The sequence below is a fragment of the Benincasa hispida genome, chromosome 10 (assembly GCF_027475165.1).
Source record: "Benincasa hispida cultivar pf3 chromosome 10, pf3_genome.v1.1, whole genome shotgun sequence".
Taxonomy (NCBI): Eukaryota; Viridiplantae; Streptophyta; class Magnoliopsida; order Cucurbitales; family Cucurbitaceae; genus Benincasa; species Benincasa hispida.
The window spans coordinates 6,728,888-6,742,346 of NC_143487.1; the positions used below are offsets into that span (position 1 = coordinate 6,728,888).

At 35.4% G+C, this 13,459-nt stretch overlaps 2 protein-coding genes and 1 long non-coding RNA gene across 3 annotated transcripts; all 3 read left to right on the forward strand.

Annotated features, from left to right (window-relative positions):
• Positions 1-4,659: 4,659 nt before the first annotated feature.
• On the forward strand, positions 4,660-7,884 carry LOC120088082 (uncharacterized). Its single transcript, XM_039045129.2, has 3 exons — positions 4,660-5,198; positions 5,301-6,036; positions 6,712-7,884. The coding sequence occupies exons 1-3, from the start codon at positions 4,873-4,875 to the stop codon at positions 7,663-7,665; spliced, it is 2,016 nt and encodes a 671-aa protein (XP_038901057.1). The 5' UTR covers positions 4,660-4,872; the 3' UTR covers positions 7,666-7,884.
• Positions 7,885-8,267: 383 nt separating this feature from the next.
• On the forward strand, positions 8,268-8,953 carry LOC150033069 (uncharacterized). Its single transcript, XR_016523961.1, has 2 exons — positions 8,268-8,416; positions 8,508-8,953. It is a non-coding gene; the product is annotated as an uncharacterized LOC150033069 (long non-coding RNA).
• Positions 8,954-9,895: 942 nt separating this feature from the next.
• On the forward strand, positions 9,896-12,919 carry LOC120088081 (G-type lectin S-receptor-like serine/threonine-protein kinase LECRK3). The gene has a single exon (XM_039045128.2). It carries the CDS (start codon positions 10,310-10,312, stop codon positions 12,728-12,730), a length of 2,421 nt encoding a protein of 806 aa, XP_038901056.2. The 5' UTR covers positions 9,896-10,309; the 3' UTR covers positions 12,731-12,919.
• Positions 12,920-13,459: the final 540 nt, after the last annotated feature.

Genomic DNA, 13,459 nt, shown 5'->3' on the forward strand with positions numbered 1-13,459 from the left:
GACACCATTTTATTAGACTACTAGAAAGCACCTAAAATCACGTAAATTTTCCTTTTTTTTTTTTTATTTGTGTTTTGGGACTTCGAAAATGGAAGGCGGCGGCGTCAAAATTACCGTCCTAACCCTAATTCCCCATTCACTTTCATCTTTCTGCCTCGCCTTCCACAGAATATTATGTATATTGGGTGTGAGTATATACTTGTTGGAAAATATAAAATTGTATTTATGAGATCTCTTTAAAATACAATTCACATGCTCCAATAAATATTTTGAAAATTGGGAATGGACTAAAATAAATATTTAATGAGATATAAAGGTCAAACGAAAAAAATTTAGATAAAAAATCAAATACGAAGAAATTTAGGAAGTTATCTGAAATAATATCTTAAGTACACTTTTCAAAACTAACATGCTTATAAAATTTAATCTTTTCTAAAATTTAAAATCAAAATGCAATCACTTGAGATGTATTTGGATAATTTGTAAATTCTTTTGAAAGTTTGGAAATTCAACTTTGGAAACAAAACTTGGGCAAATTCAATTTTGGAAACAAAACTTGGGTTAAAGATTTGAAAAATTACATATATTTATATAAATTTTGGTAAAGATAACTAAGAAAAAAATTTAAAATATATAGAAGATTCTACGTAAGATTTGGAAAAATTACATTGAAAAACTTAACAGAACTTCAGTGTGCGGTATGAAATGTATCCAAAATGCCAAAAATAATTGATAAGTTAGAAAATGTTAATTTTTTTTAATTATTTTTGATGGTCAATCTCATATGAGATAGATTGAGAAAAACTAATTTAATAAATTTTCAAAAATACATGTTAGTTTTGAAAAGTGAAAATTTGAAGGTGTTATTTTTTATAATTTTCTAAGACATTTACTAAAGAGTTTGCATAAAATCTCAAGAAAATGCTGTTTTACAACATTAAAACATGTACTCACATTGATGATGAGAGAGAAAGTTACCTTCCTAGTTTATTCATTGAACTTTTAAATATATGATTATTTGGTATATCAACTTTAAATGAGTCAAATGAGTATCTTTGAACATTTAATTTCTATCTAAAAAGTTTTTGAATTTTAAATATGTCTAATAAGTCTATAAATTTTCTATTTTGTATCCAATAGATATTAGATATATTTGAAATTTGATTAACTAATCGATTAGATATAAACTCGAGTTTTACATTTAATGAAACCTTAAATTGAATTTTAACCTAACATAAGAATAGAAAAACCATGACATTAACCATAACACAACAAAATCGAAAAGAATTAAAAAAAAAAAGAAAAAGAAAAATCTACAAGTAGATAGAGTTGGAGGAAAAATGAGAGGAATATTGGAGAACTCACATTAATTCAAGTTTAAGGTGAAATAATGTAAAAATTGAATGAAAAATATTTGAACGAAAATATGCGATTTCTTGAAAATAAAGATTTTGTATGGTAAAAGAGAAAAAAAAAAAAAAAAAAAAACTTTTTTTGGCACTTTCCTTCCCTTAGCATAACTAATTGCTAAAGAAAAGTTTCAAAAATTCAAAATTCAAAATTTAAAATTTTGATGGAAATTTCATAATGTGGAGAAATTTTGAGAAATCAAGGGAAAATCAAACTCTCCTTCTATCAAAATTTTGAACCTATCAAAAACTCGAAATTTCAAGTTTTTAACCAAAATTTTGATCAATGATTGGTTGTGACATGTGAATAGATACTTATTAGAACCGAAATAATAGAGCTAAAGAATAAATGTATTTATAAAATCTTTCTAAAATACAATTCACATAACACAGTAGATATTTTGAAAATTAGGAATCAAAATTTATGGACTAGAATAAATATTAAGAAAGATAGAAAGATCAAATGATTTTTTTTTTTTGGACATTTTAGTCATTTACTGAAGGAATTTGCATAAAATCTCAAGAAATGACTGTTTGACAACATTAAAACAAGTACCCACATTCATGATGAGAGTCGAGAGAGAAAAGTCAGAAAGTTATTACTTAATTTGTGTTTAATAGATTAAAATTTTAAACATGTTTAATAATTTTGTATTTAATAAATATTCGACATATTTAAAATTTGATTAACTGATCGATTATATAAAATTGAATTTTATGTTAATGAAATCGTAAAATTTTCAAATTTCATGTATAATAGGTCATTTATGAACTTTAAAAATGATTGAATAGATTAATGTCTAATAAACACAAAATTGAAAGTTGGTTAAAATACCATTTTTAGTCCAGATACATTGGGCTTCATTCCAATTGAGTCTATGTACTTTTAGTTATAAATATATGCTTCTAAACTAATCAACCAAATTTATCGAAGAAAATACATTGTATATATGTTTTCCAAAAAAAAAAAATAAAACCCTATGTTAACTTGTGTTGAAGTCAAGATCTAGATAAGAGAAAATGAACATGACCTTTAAGTAACAACAATGGTAAATTTGTAATTCAAGAAAGCACATGACTGACAAAATGGAAAGATCTACACATCAGTGTGATGCTTGTCATACAAGTATTGATGATTATGTTAAAAAATGAAAAGTAGGGAGTTTGTGAATTATAATGAACTTACTTTTTCTTACCGCTATCATGGTGTACTTATAGGTGGTTGATGTAAGCCTTTCTCCATAGGATTTTGGAGTTGCATTGGGATTATCTTTTGATTAATATGAACGGACATAGTCATTTGGTATTTTGTTCATCTCCTTTTAGCTATATTTTGGACTTGGGATGATTCTTTGGGTTGAGGCATGCCACATTATGCATTTTGTGAGGTTGAGCACGTTAGCTTGAACCTTCATTTTTCTAGGCCCATTTTGGTATTAAGTTGTCACTTTTAACCTGAATATGTCTTCTTGACTTATTGATAGTTTTTCGTGAGGTTGAACATGTTGGTTTGACCTAATTTAACCTCAAAGTAATTCATTATTACTCGTGAAAATATGAATAAGAGGGAAAAAAAGTTTCAAAAGAAAAAGAAAAAAGAAAAAAAAAAAAACTATTTTGGCGTTCTACTCGAGAAATAGAAAAAAACTATTTTTCTTATCAATAGAGAATTTGTTTGAGAAATTAACCGTTGACTTTTTATGATTGAGTAGAGCCATGGAATTTGTTTTTGTTTTATTTAATATTTAAATGCAGAAGAGGTAGATAATTAAGATAAATTCTTATAAATAGAAAAATCTCACGAACATTTACATTTTACATAAAATTTTTTTTTAAAAATGCTTTACTTTTTGCTATAAAGTATAATATTTTTAAATATTTTTTTATATTTAAAAAGACTTCGATAATTAAGAGGATGTCAAACATACTCTTATTCCAATAAACAAATAAATAAGCAAGTGGGTTAACCATTGAAGCATTTTGTTTAGGTTCAATATGATTAAATGGGGGTGGCCGTGTGGGATTTTTCAATCTTTTGACTTTTGATCATGTCAAAATTTACTAAGAAATTGAACTACAATAGAAGCACAACTTCAAGAAAACTCAGCTACAAAATCTATTTAACCTCAAGTATAATAATGATTGTTAACATTAACATAACTTTGGAAATAATGGAAAACTAATTTGACATAATCCAAATATCAAAATTATAAACGGTAACCTTTTTTTTTTTAAAGTAAAATTGAACGAGAAAATTTAAATTAATGAAAAAAATAGTGAATTGATTAGATTAAAAAAAGACTTAATTATGCAATAAATTAGGTCTCCTTTGTTAACCATTTCATTTTTGGTTTTTGGTTTTTCAAAATTAAACCTATTTTTTCCTCTTTCCAAAAACAAAAACAAGTAAAAAAAAATCTACTTTTTAGTTTTCAAAATTTGACTTGATTTTTTAAATTATCGATAAAAATAGATAAAAGGGAAGAAACTTAGAAAGGAAAATAATAATTATAGACTTAATTTTCAAAAACAAAAAAATCAAATGATTTATCAAATGGAGTTTTAATTATAATTTTGGTTTTTTTTTTTTACATAAATCAACAACGGTGGGTCGAGCTCTAAAATGAGAATAAATATTATTCAATACACTACTTTTGTATTGGCTTATTGATAATTTTTTATCCCCTTCATTTTAATAGGCGTGTATTCTCACAAAAAAAAAAAAAAAAAATCATTTTTTAATTATTCAAATATCCTTCGAAATTTCCTCAACAAATCCTTTGAAATGAATATGGTGTTGAAGTGAAGTGGAAGACACCGTCCCATATAAAAGGTTTTCTTTTCTTAGGTTTATTTCCCAACCATTTTATCCGCTATATACATAAAACTAAAATAGTTTTAGGCATTCATTTTTATTCTTATTAAAATTTCAAGAGGCATCTGTAAAAAAAAACTGAAAATACTTTTTCCATTTTGTGGTTGCGTCTGAAGTAATACAATTAAAACGATAATTATAGAAAATCACGCTCACTTAAAAGTTTTTAACTTTTTTTAGAATAAAGATTAACATAAAAAAAATAAAAATTCAAATTACTAGTTGAATTTGTCAAAATATACACAAAAAAGAATAGTAGTGTTAATTATAATTTTTAAAGGAAGGTTGTGTGAGGATGCAAAGAGGGTGATGATGGGTTAGAAGGGGATCGAAAGGAGGCCAAATTATACAAATAATAATAATAATAATAATAAAGGGGGAGAAAAAGGAAAAAAAAACAGAGATTACTCACTCTGATACACAAAAACGCTACCAATGACCAAAATAAAATCCCAAATTGAAAACAAAAAGAGGGAGAAAAGGCTTTTTGGATTTATTTATTTTTATTTGTATATTTTTGAATTGAATTGAATCGCCATAAACCCTAAAATTCGAAATGCGAATGATGACGTGAGAGTGGCTGGAAACATGGTTAAGCAACGCGAAACCAACGCGAAACGATGGGGCACGCTGGAGGAGCTTTTGCTAGCCTCCGCCGTGAACCGCCATGGGACCACCAGTTGGGAGTCCGTCGCCATGGAAATACAAACTAGATGCTCTCAATCTCAATCCCCTTCCTCTTTTCTAACTCCCCAAGATTGTAGGAATAAATTCTACGACCTCAAGCGACGATTCCTCTCCCAAAACGTCCTCGATTCTGATTCCACCTCCCTCATGTCCATGCTCGACGAGTTGAGAAAGATTCGAGTCGAGGAGCTCCGCCGTGATGTTCAACGTCGGGATGTCTTGATCGTGTAAAATTCTTGCTCTTCCACTCAGAGATCTGATCTGACCCCAACTGATTGGTCGGTTGAGAGATCTGAACATCTTTCCCTCCATTTTGTTTGTGTCAACAGGTCATTGGAAATGAAGGTGAAGCGATTGGAGGAGGAGAGAGACCGCAGTTTCAACCAACCCCATCAGGGATCTGATCTGGACACCGACAAAGCGATAACTAACCTCCACCCTCAACCTCAAAATCCGGCCGCCTCTGTAGACGAATCCGACGATCGCGAGAACCGATCCCTCAACGAATCCAATTCCACGAGTAAAAAACACGATGTTCGACAGAACGGCGTCGTTCAGGGGAACCCGATAATCGAATCAGTCAAAATCCCAAAGATCAAAGAAACCGGGCCGCCCCAAACCGGGAGTGAACCGGGAAGGGAATGGTCATTCAACAGCACAGCAGCGGAGCCGGAGCCGGAGCCAGAGCCGGAAAGAGAAAAGAACTCGGCGATGGGGGGAGGATATAAACGAAGGGAAAAAGAAAGAAACTGGGGGAATTCGAAAGGGAGTCAGACGGCGGTGGGCGATTCGAACGAAGCGTGGGAATCGGTGAGCGAGTCGAAGCAAGAAGGGAAAGAGGGGGCGGTGTCGAAGCAGCAAAGCAGCGACGTGCAAAGCTCAGGCAGTTTGTCTCAGAGGAAACGGTGTCGTAACAGAGGAGGAACTAGCAGCGGCGAAGAGCCCGAGGTTTCTCCCGCCAAGCCCAAGCCCTTAGCCGTTAAATCTGAACCGTTGCTCAAACTCCTCGAGATCATTCGCTCCCATCGGCTTGGCTCTACCTTTGAGCGCCGCCTACGGAGCCAGGTACGTTTGCCGCATTTTGGGGGTTTTTTTTTTTAATAACCGTTAATGAATAAATAAAATCGAAGTAAGAAAATTATAAAAAAAGAATTGGGAATGAAAAATGGGAGACTGGATAAGAAAAGGTAACGTGTAAAGAAGGAATCACATTATGAATATGAACGGCCTTGATGATTCATCATGAAGTCATCCAGGTGGATGTTAAATCTACGGCTTTGTACTTGCCACTTGGGTGCGTCTAAGGACTTTTTTGGCCATTCACACCGAGAAATCGAGGGTGTTTTGGTCCTTACAATAGGACAGTTGGGTGGAATCTGAGCCTTGTCAGCTTGACACGCTGACCATATTTGGCTAACGGTGGTGTACCCCCGTAAACCCTTCCGTTAGCGGAACTGCGTGGTTTTAACGTGGCTAAATAAGTCTAGTGGCCCAAAGTTTTTAATTACGTGGCAATTCAGAAATATCCCAACCGTTCATTTCACAAATAGGTTCCGGTTCGATGAGATGGACATATGTCCCGGTTTGAGCCAAGTCTGTCCATTGGGTTAAGTCTTTGTTTTGTTTGGCGTTGGATTTTGTTGTATGTGTAGTAGCGAAAGTGATGGTTACTTGGTTAGTAGTGCGGGCGGACTGTGGAGGAAGTGGGTCTGAATTTCTGTTTGTTTTAATTTCTTGCAGGAATCGGATAGATACAAAAAATTGATTCGGCAACACATTGATCTGAGAACGATTCGTTGTCGAGTGGTTAAAGGTGCGTATGCGGATTCAATTCACCGGTTCTTCCGAGATCTCCTCCTCCTTTTCAACAATGCCATCATTTTCTTCCACAGATCTTCCCCCGAAAATGGTGCAGCACTTAAGCTTCGGGCTCTGGTGTTGAAAGAAATGAAAGACAAAATAAGAAACCCCCAACCCATAGTCCTAAAATCAAAGCCCAATCAAGAAGCCGATCTTTCATCGTCAAAGCCTACCACCAAGCCATCTACTACCATAATGGGGTGTCGTAAACGCGACTCCGTTGCAGTGGTATCGGATGTGGGTGGCAAAAAAACCGAGAAGAACTCTAAAGATGTTGAAGGGAAACCCAAGGTTGCTGATTCTTCTGAGATTAAAATATACGAGAAGGGTACATGGAAGAAGGGCTTGAATTCGAAAGAGAGACCAAGACCGGCAGGGACTAATTCAGGGCCGAGAAGCTCAAGAACATCATCGACGAGCAAAAACAATGGGGAAGTGAAGCACGAATATGGAGGGAACGAATTGAGCTCTCATGATGGGATGGACAAGAAAGAGAGAGTGACGAAGAAGAAGCAAGGTGCTGTAAGCTTCTTGAAGAGAATGAAACAGAATTCTCCAAGTGAAGGCACAGATGAAGATGGTGAAGCTTCAGAGGACGAGAGTTTAAAAGAAGAGGAGGAGGAGGAAGAAGAAGAAGAAGAAGAAGAAGAAGAGAAGAGGAAGGTGAAGAAGCAGAATGAAGAGAAAAAAGAAAGGGTAAGACGGAGTAGTGGAGGAGGGAGAGGGAAGAGAGGGGTTGGGAGGCCGCCGAAGAAAACTGAAACAGTGACAGTAAAGAGGCAGCAGAGAGAGGAGGTGGGCGGTGGTAAACCCCAGAAGCGTTCAAAGAGATAGCTTAGTCATCATTATAATTCATTCTTATTGTATAATGTAAATTATGCAGTTGTCATACGACTGTTTTCCATTTTCTTTAGCCTTACAGGTTACTTTCCCAGGGAAACAGGAAAAGGGACAAACGAACGAACCCTCCCTTTTTTGTTTTGTGGCCGCTGATTCATCATATACATGTCCAGATTAATGAAATTGGAAGTTTGATTGTTTTTTGTTCTTGAATACCACAGAAAGTGATGTAAAGAAGTGTATTGAATGAATCTATTAGCCGTGGCTGTGAGAAAGGAAAAATATTGTGTTAAAACAAGTTGAGTTGTGCAAAAGACAGAAGTGGAGTTCAAATTTTTAACCAATGCCATGCCATTCAGCTATGACAGCCTGGGCCGACCCAGATTAAGGGGAAAAAGTCTTCCCACTTCACATGCAAGCCGAGTTCAACTTTTTGAATGGTTCAGTGGAGAAATTGAGGTGTACTTCAGTTCAAAATTTAACAAATAATTGCATCCTGAACCAAAGATGCAGTGTGATTTTGAAGAAGATACTAAGTTGGCCAAACTTGGGCCGTATCAGCTCCTCACATGACCCATGTGACAAAAGACAATGTTAACTATGTTCATTTTCCAATGACCAAACACACTTGCCTTGATTCCCTGCATTCAAACCCACCAAAAAACACAAAACCCTCTCTTTTTTGCCTCCAAATCAGATCTGTAAACTCTCACTCACTATGAAAATTCCTCGGATTGCAGCTCTGGTCTGTTTCTTTGGCTTCATTCTCATCTCCATTTTGATTTGTTTTCCCATGAGAATCCACAATCACAGATCTGCTCATCTTCTTCCCACAGGCCTAATTGAATCCCGAAGATTGCTCCTTTCTTCTCTCTCCTCTTTCTCCACAAATGGGAGCAAGATGAAAAATGGTAGTAGATCTGCAGAGACAAGTCTAAGAGTGGCGCCGCCCAGCAAATCAAATCCCACGCAGAACAAGTAATGCATTACTTAGTTTAATACTCTACACTCATTCTTGTACAAACATCTTAGAGTGCAGGTGAAAGAGAGAAGATTGAATCAATCTCTTTTCTCTTTCCAAATTTTTGCAGTTTCTCATTTGTTTTTGCTCATGCATTATTGATTAGTAAGTGGATGGGGGAGGCTTTTGGAATTATTGGATTTCCTTGTTACTGCATCCTTGAGTTAGGAGTAGTTAATTATGACTTGCAGAAACTCCAGATTTGATGTTAAGCACTTGGATTCATAAGAAATAACTCACCGTTTAACTTCTTTTCTGTGACGGTCGATTCTTAGTATATTCACATTGGAAATACGAGACATAGGAGTCTATAATTACAAACCAATTCAGGTGACATGAGATGACAAAATGAAGTTAGTTTTAGAATTTGATTAATTTGTTATCAAATGGAGCCTAATCAAACAATGCATAAAATTACTTCATTAAACACTCATATGTTTGTTACATTTTCTCACAAATGTTTTCATATACAAGTTCATTTGGTTTGCTATACACATTTTAAATGCTTTTAAGATATTGAATTAATATAAAGGAACTATTACACACATTCAAATAATGACTTTAAATTTGCATTGAAAGCACTATAGCAGACATCACTAATGGTGGGCGATGACAGTCGCTAAAGGTCTGATAGTTGTAATTACTAATGGTGGGCGATGACAGTCGCTAAAGGTCTGATAGTTGTAATTTGAGGTAGGAGGCGGTTGTCACTTGTAGTAGGCAGAGCTATTCAACAAGGAATTGACAATTAGCATGATCTTCCTCCCTAGAGGTTGAATGTTTGATCTCCTATCCCATAATTGTTGTATTAAAAAGAGTGTAACCTGAATTGCATGCATCTTCGTGCATCCCTTCAATCAATGATATACCAAAATATTTTTTTACGAGTTTGAATTGATCCACTAACCTAAGCGTAGAGGTAGAAACTGGGATTTCACATATCATATTTCAGAATTCAAGTCATTCCCATCCTGAGGCAGAAGGTAAAGTGAAAAATGATGCAGATTGAATTTGAATTAAATATTTGTTTTGCTAAAATGTGCAACTAATGGATTTAATAAGATGTGAATCATTCAAACCAAATTGGACTAATAAAAAAAAAAAAAAAAACAGTACAAATAAAATAATATGGTTTTGATTTCTTAAAAGCCATTGATGGTAGAATATGCAGAAGTCGTGGAATGGTGATAGAGACTTAGAGTAAATGAATTGGTTGCATAGGTCATTAAAATAAAATATAGTTCATTAGATAAACTAAACCCCAGTTAGAAGAAAAATATATATTTTTCATTCCCATAATTTTCCTTATTAGTTGAAACTAAAAAACCGTTTAATTTATGGGTAGTGGTCAAGGTCAAGTGGATACCATCCTTGCTCTGCAGATTCAAAAATTCCAAGTCAACAACGGAACGAGGAAACTGAGTTTCCCCTGTTTGTCTTCTACATTCATTCTACTCTCTGCCGCTTTGCATTTCCACCGCAACTTTCTTCTCATACCTCCAATCAATCTGCCCCGCCATTCTCTTCTCAATTCTATTCCCCTCTCATCTTAATTACCCACTTCAATTTCCTTATGTAAATTCGAAAACTCTTAATTCTTAGCTATCCTCTGCTTCCATGGCTTCCCTCTGTTTCCCATTCCTACCTATTCTTCTACTTCTGCTTCCTTTTTTTCCCCCATCCTCTACTGTTGCTCAGAAGCCAAACCCAAATATAACTTTAGGCACATCTCTCACCGCTCGTGACGGCGATTCCTTCTGGTCCTCTGCATCTGGTGATTTTGCTTTCGGTTTCCTACGCCAATCTGAAGGGGGAGACTATTTGTTGGCAATTTGGTTCAACAAAATTGCTGAGAAAACCGTGGTTTGGTCTGCTAATCGGGACAAACTGGCACCGAAGGGATCTACTGTTTTACTTTCAACAAGTGGTCGGCTCGTCCTCAACGACCCTGGAGGCAACCAAATTTGGCCTACAACTTCCTTTGCTACTAATCAATCTGTTTCCTATGCAACCCTTCTTGACAGTGGAAACTTCATTCTCGCTTCTAAGAACTCTGAAATTCTGTGGCAGAGCTTCGATTATCCTACCGATACGATTTTACCGTCACAGATTCTTAATCGGGGGACCAGTCTGGTTGCACGATATACAGAAACGAATTACTCAATTGGAAGATTTCAACTTACGATGCAAATTGATGGGAATCTCGTGCTTTACACCAGAAATTTCCCTACGGATTTATTAAGTAACAGTTATTGGGCAACTAACACTGTGAACTTCGGCTTTCAACTCGTCTTCAACCTCTCTGGTTCGATTTATCTCATCGCAGAGAATAAAACCATTCTTAACACTTTGTCATCAAATAATCCTCCAACTCAAAATTTCTACCATCGAGCGATTCTCGAGGATGATGGGGTTTTCAGACATTATGTTTACCCAAAGAGGGGTACTGGAAGTAATTCGTCTTGGGCTGAAGCTTGGTCAGTATCCATATCCATTCCTTCCAACATCTGTATGGCAATTAATGAAGGTTCGAACAGTGGAGCATGTGGGTTCAATAGTTACTGCAGGCTTGGAGATGATCAAAGGCCATTTTGTACTTGTCCACCAGGCTATGACTTGTTTGATCCAAATGATGTGACCAAAAGTTGCAAACCCAAATTTGTCTCTCAAAGTTGTGATGAATCGTCTCCCGAAACATATAACTTCGATTTTATTCCTCTGGAAAACGCAGATTGGCCTGAAGATGATTATGGATATTTCCAACCAGTAGATGAGGATTGGTGCAGAAACGATTGTTTAAGAGATTGCTTTTGTGTGGCAGCCATTTTTAGAAATGGTTATTGTTGGAAGAAGAAGTTTCCGCTTTCGTTTGGGAGAATGGATTCTAGTGTTGGTGGAAGAGCTCTTATCAAAATCAGGAGAGACAATTCTACTCTGCAATCTCAAAACTTTGACAAGAATTGTAGGAACAAAACTAAGATAGTCATTGGGTCGGTTTTGTTAGGAAGCTCTTTATTTCTAAATATCCTCTTGTCACTTCTCACTTTATTGATTGGCTTCCGATTCAGTAAAAGAAAATCAAAGGCTGTTGGAAGAGACCCTTTCATTTCAGGTGTGAATTTGAGGGCTTTTAGCTACGAAGAGCTCGACAAGGCCACAAGGGGATTCAGAGAGCAACTGGGAAGTGGTGCATTCGCTACGGTGTATAAAGGTACTCTTGATTCTGTAGAGGACAACAACTTGGTGGCAGTCAAGAAGTTGGAGAATATAGTGAGTGAGGGAGGAGAGAAAGAATTTAAAGCTGAAGTGAGTGCTATTGCTCAAACAAACCATAAGAATTTGGTTAAATTGGTTGGTTTTTGCAACGAAGGAGAACATAGAATGTTGGTGTATGAGTTCATGGAGAATGGGTCTCTTGCCGATTTCCTGTTTAGGCCTTCAAAACCAACTTGGTATTCTAGAATTCAACTTATTTTGGGAATTGCTAGAGGGCTAAGTTACTTACACGAAGAGTGTAGCACTCAGATCATTCATTGTGATATCAAGCCCCAAAACATTCTCCTTGACGGCTGTTTTGGTGCAAAAATTGCAGACTTTGGATTGGCCAAACTTCTGAAGAAAGACCAAACTCGAACCATGACTGCAATTAGAGGAACAAAGGGGTATGTGGCTCCGGAGTGGTTCAGAAGCATGCCCATTACAGTGAAGGTTGATGTTTATAGCTTTGGGATTTTGTTAATGGAGATGATCTGTTGCAGAAAGAATTTTGAACTGGAAGCAGAGAATGAAGATGAAATGATACTGACGGATTGGGTTTATGACTGCATGAAAGAAAGAAAAATGGAGAAGTTGATAAAGAATGATGAGGAAGCAGAGAATGATATGAAGAGAGTGGAGAAGTATGTTAAGATTGGAATTTGGTGCATTCAAGAGGAGCCATCACTAAGGCCACCCATGAAGAAAGTGATACAGATGCTTGAAGGTGCAGTTGAGGTTTCAACTCCCCCTGATCCATCTTCATTTATCAGTGCATTTTAACAACAACATTGGCTCTCTCTTCTTTCATATTGTATGAATAACCTAATGACTTAGCTATTATCATATACTCATATACATGAAATAAAAAAAAAAAAAAAAAAAACAAAGACATGCCTTCTTTCAATTCCTACCTCATTTTATAATGAAAAAAACTTGCACCTATCTTGGTGCAACTCAGATTGCACACTAGTGGAACTCTAATCCAATTGAGTTTTCTTTTCAATTATGGTCCCTACATTTTTTTAGGCATAAATTCATACATTGAAACAAACCAAACAACCCAAACCAATACCAAACTACCCCTCTTCAAGCATGAGGGAAAGAACATGATCTAGAAAGATATCATTCCAGATGCAGGAGAGTCTTGAAGAGGAGGTCAACGAAGCTAACTGTGATCCCTTAGTTAAATATTATGTTTCAGATTGACTTAATCAAACATTTAATTGAGCTGAGAGATGATTTTGATGGAAAAGAAAAGTAACCCATTTGAAAGAGTTGAAATTTTTAGTCAACTTGGGTCCGTCAAGTAAAGGTGCATTTGGAATAGGTGTTAAATTTAAAAACAAGTCATTTTGGAAAATATTGGAGGATTTGATGGAAAATTTTACAAAATGACCCAAAACCTAAAAACTTCTCTATGGATGACCTATTTCTAAAAACTTTTCTAGCACTGACCTTTTGCCTATGCGAAATACCAAAATTACCCCCAGTTTTTAAAACTCGTCAAAT

Bases quoted from the DNA above. Each gene is read 5' to 3' on its own strand.
- LOC120088082 (XM_039045129.2), top strand. From the start codon at position 4,873: ATGGTTAAGCAACGCGAAACCAACGCGAAACGATGGGGCACGCTGGAG. The intron at 5,199-5,300 runs GTAAAATTCTTG...TTGTGTCAACAG, and splicing joins CGTCGGGATGTCTTGATCGT to GTCATTGGAAATGAAGGTGA. The intron at 6,037-6,711 runs GTACGTTTGCCG...AATTTCTTGCAG, and splicing joins AGCGCCGCCTACGGAGCCAG to GAATCGGATAGATACAAAAA.
- LOC120088081 (XM_039045128.2), top strand. From the start codon at position 10,310: ATGGCTTCCCTCTGTTTCCCATTCCTACCTATTCTTCTACTTCTGCTT.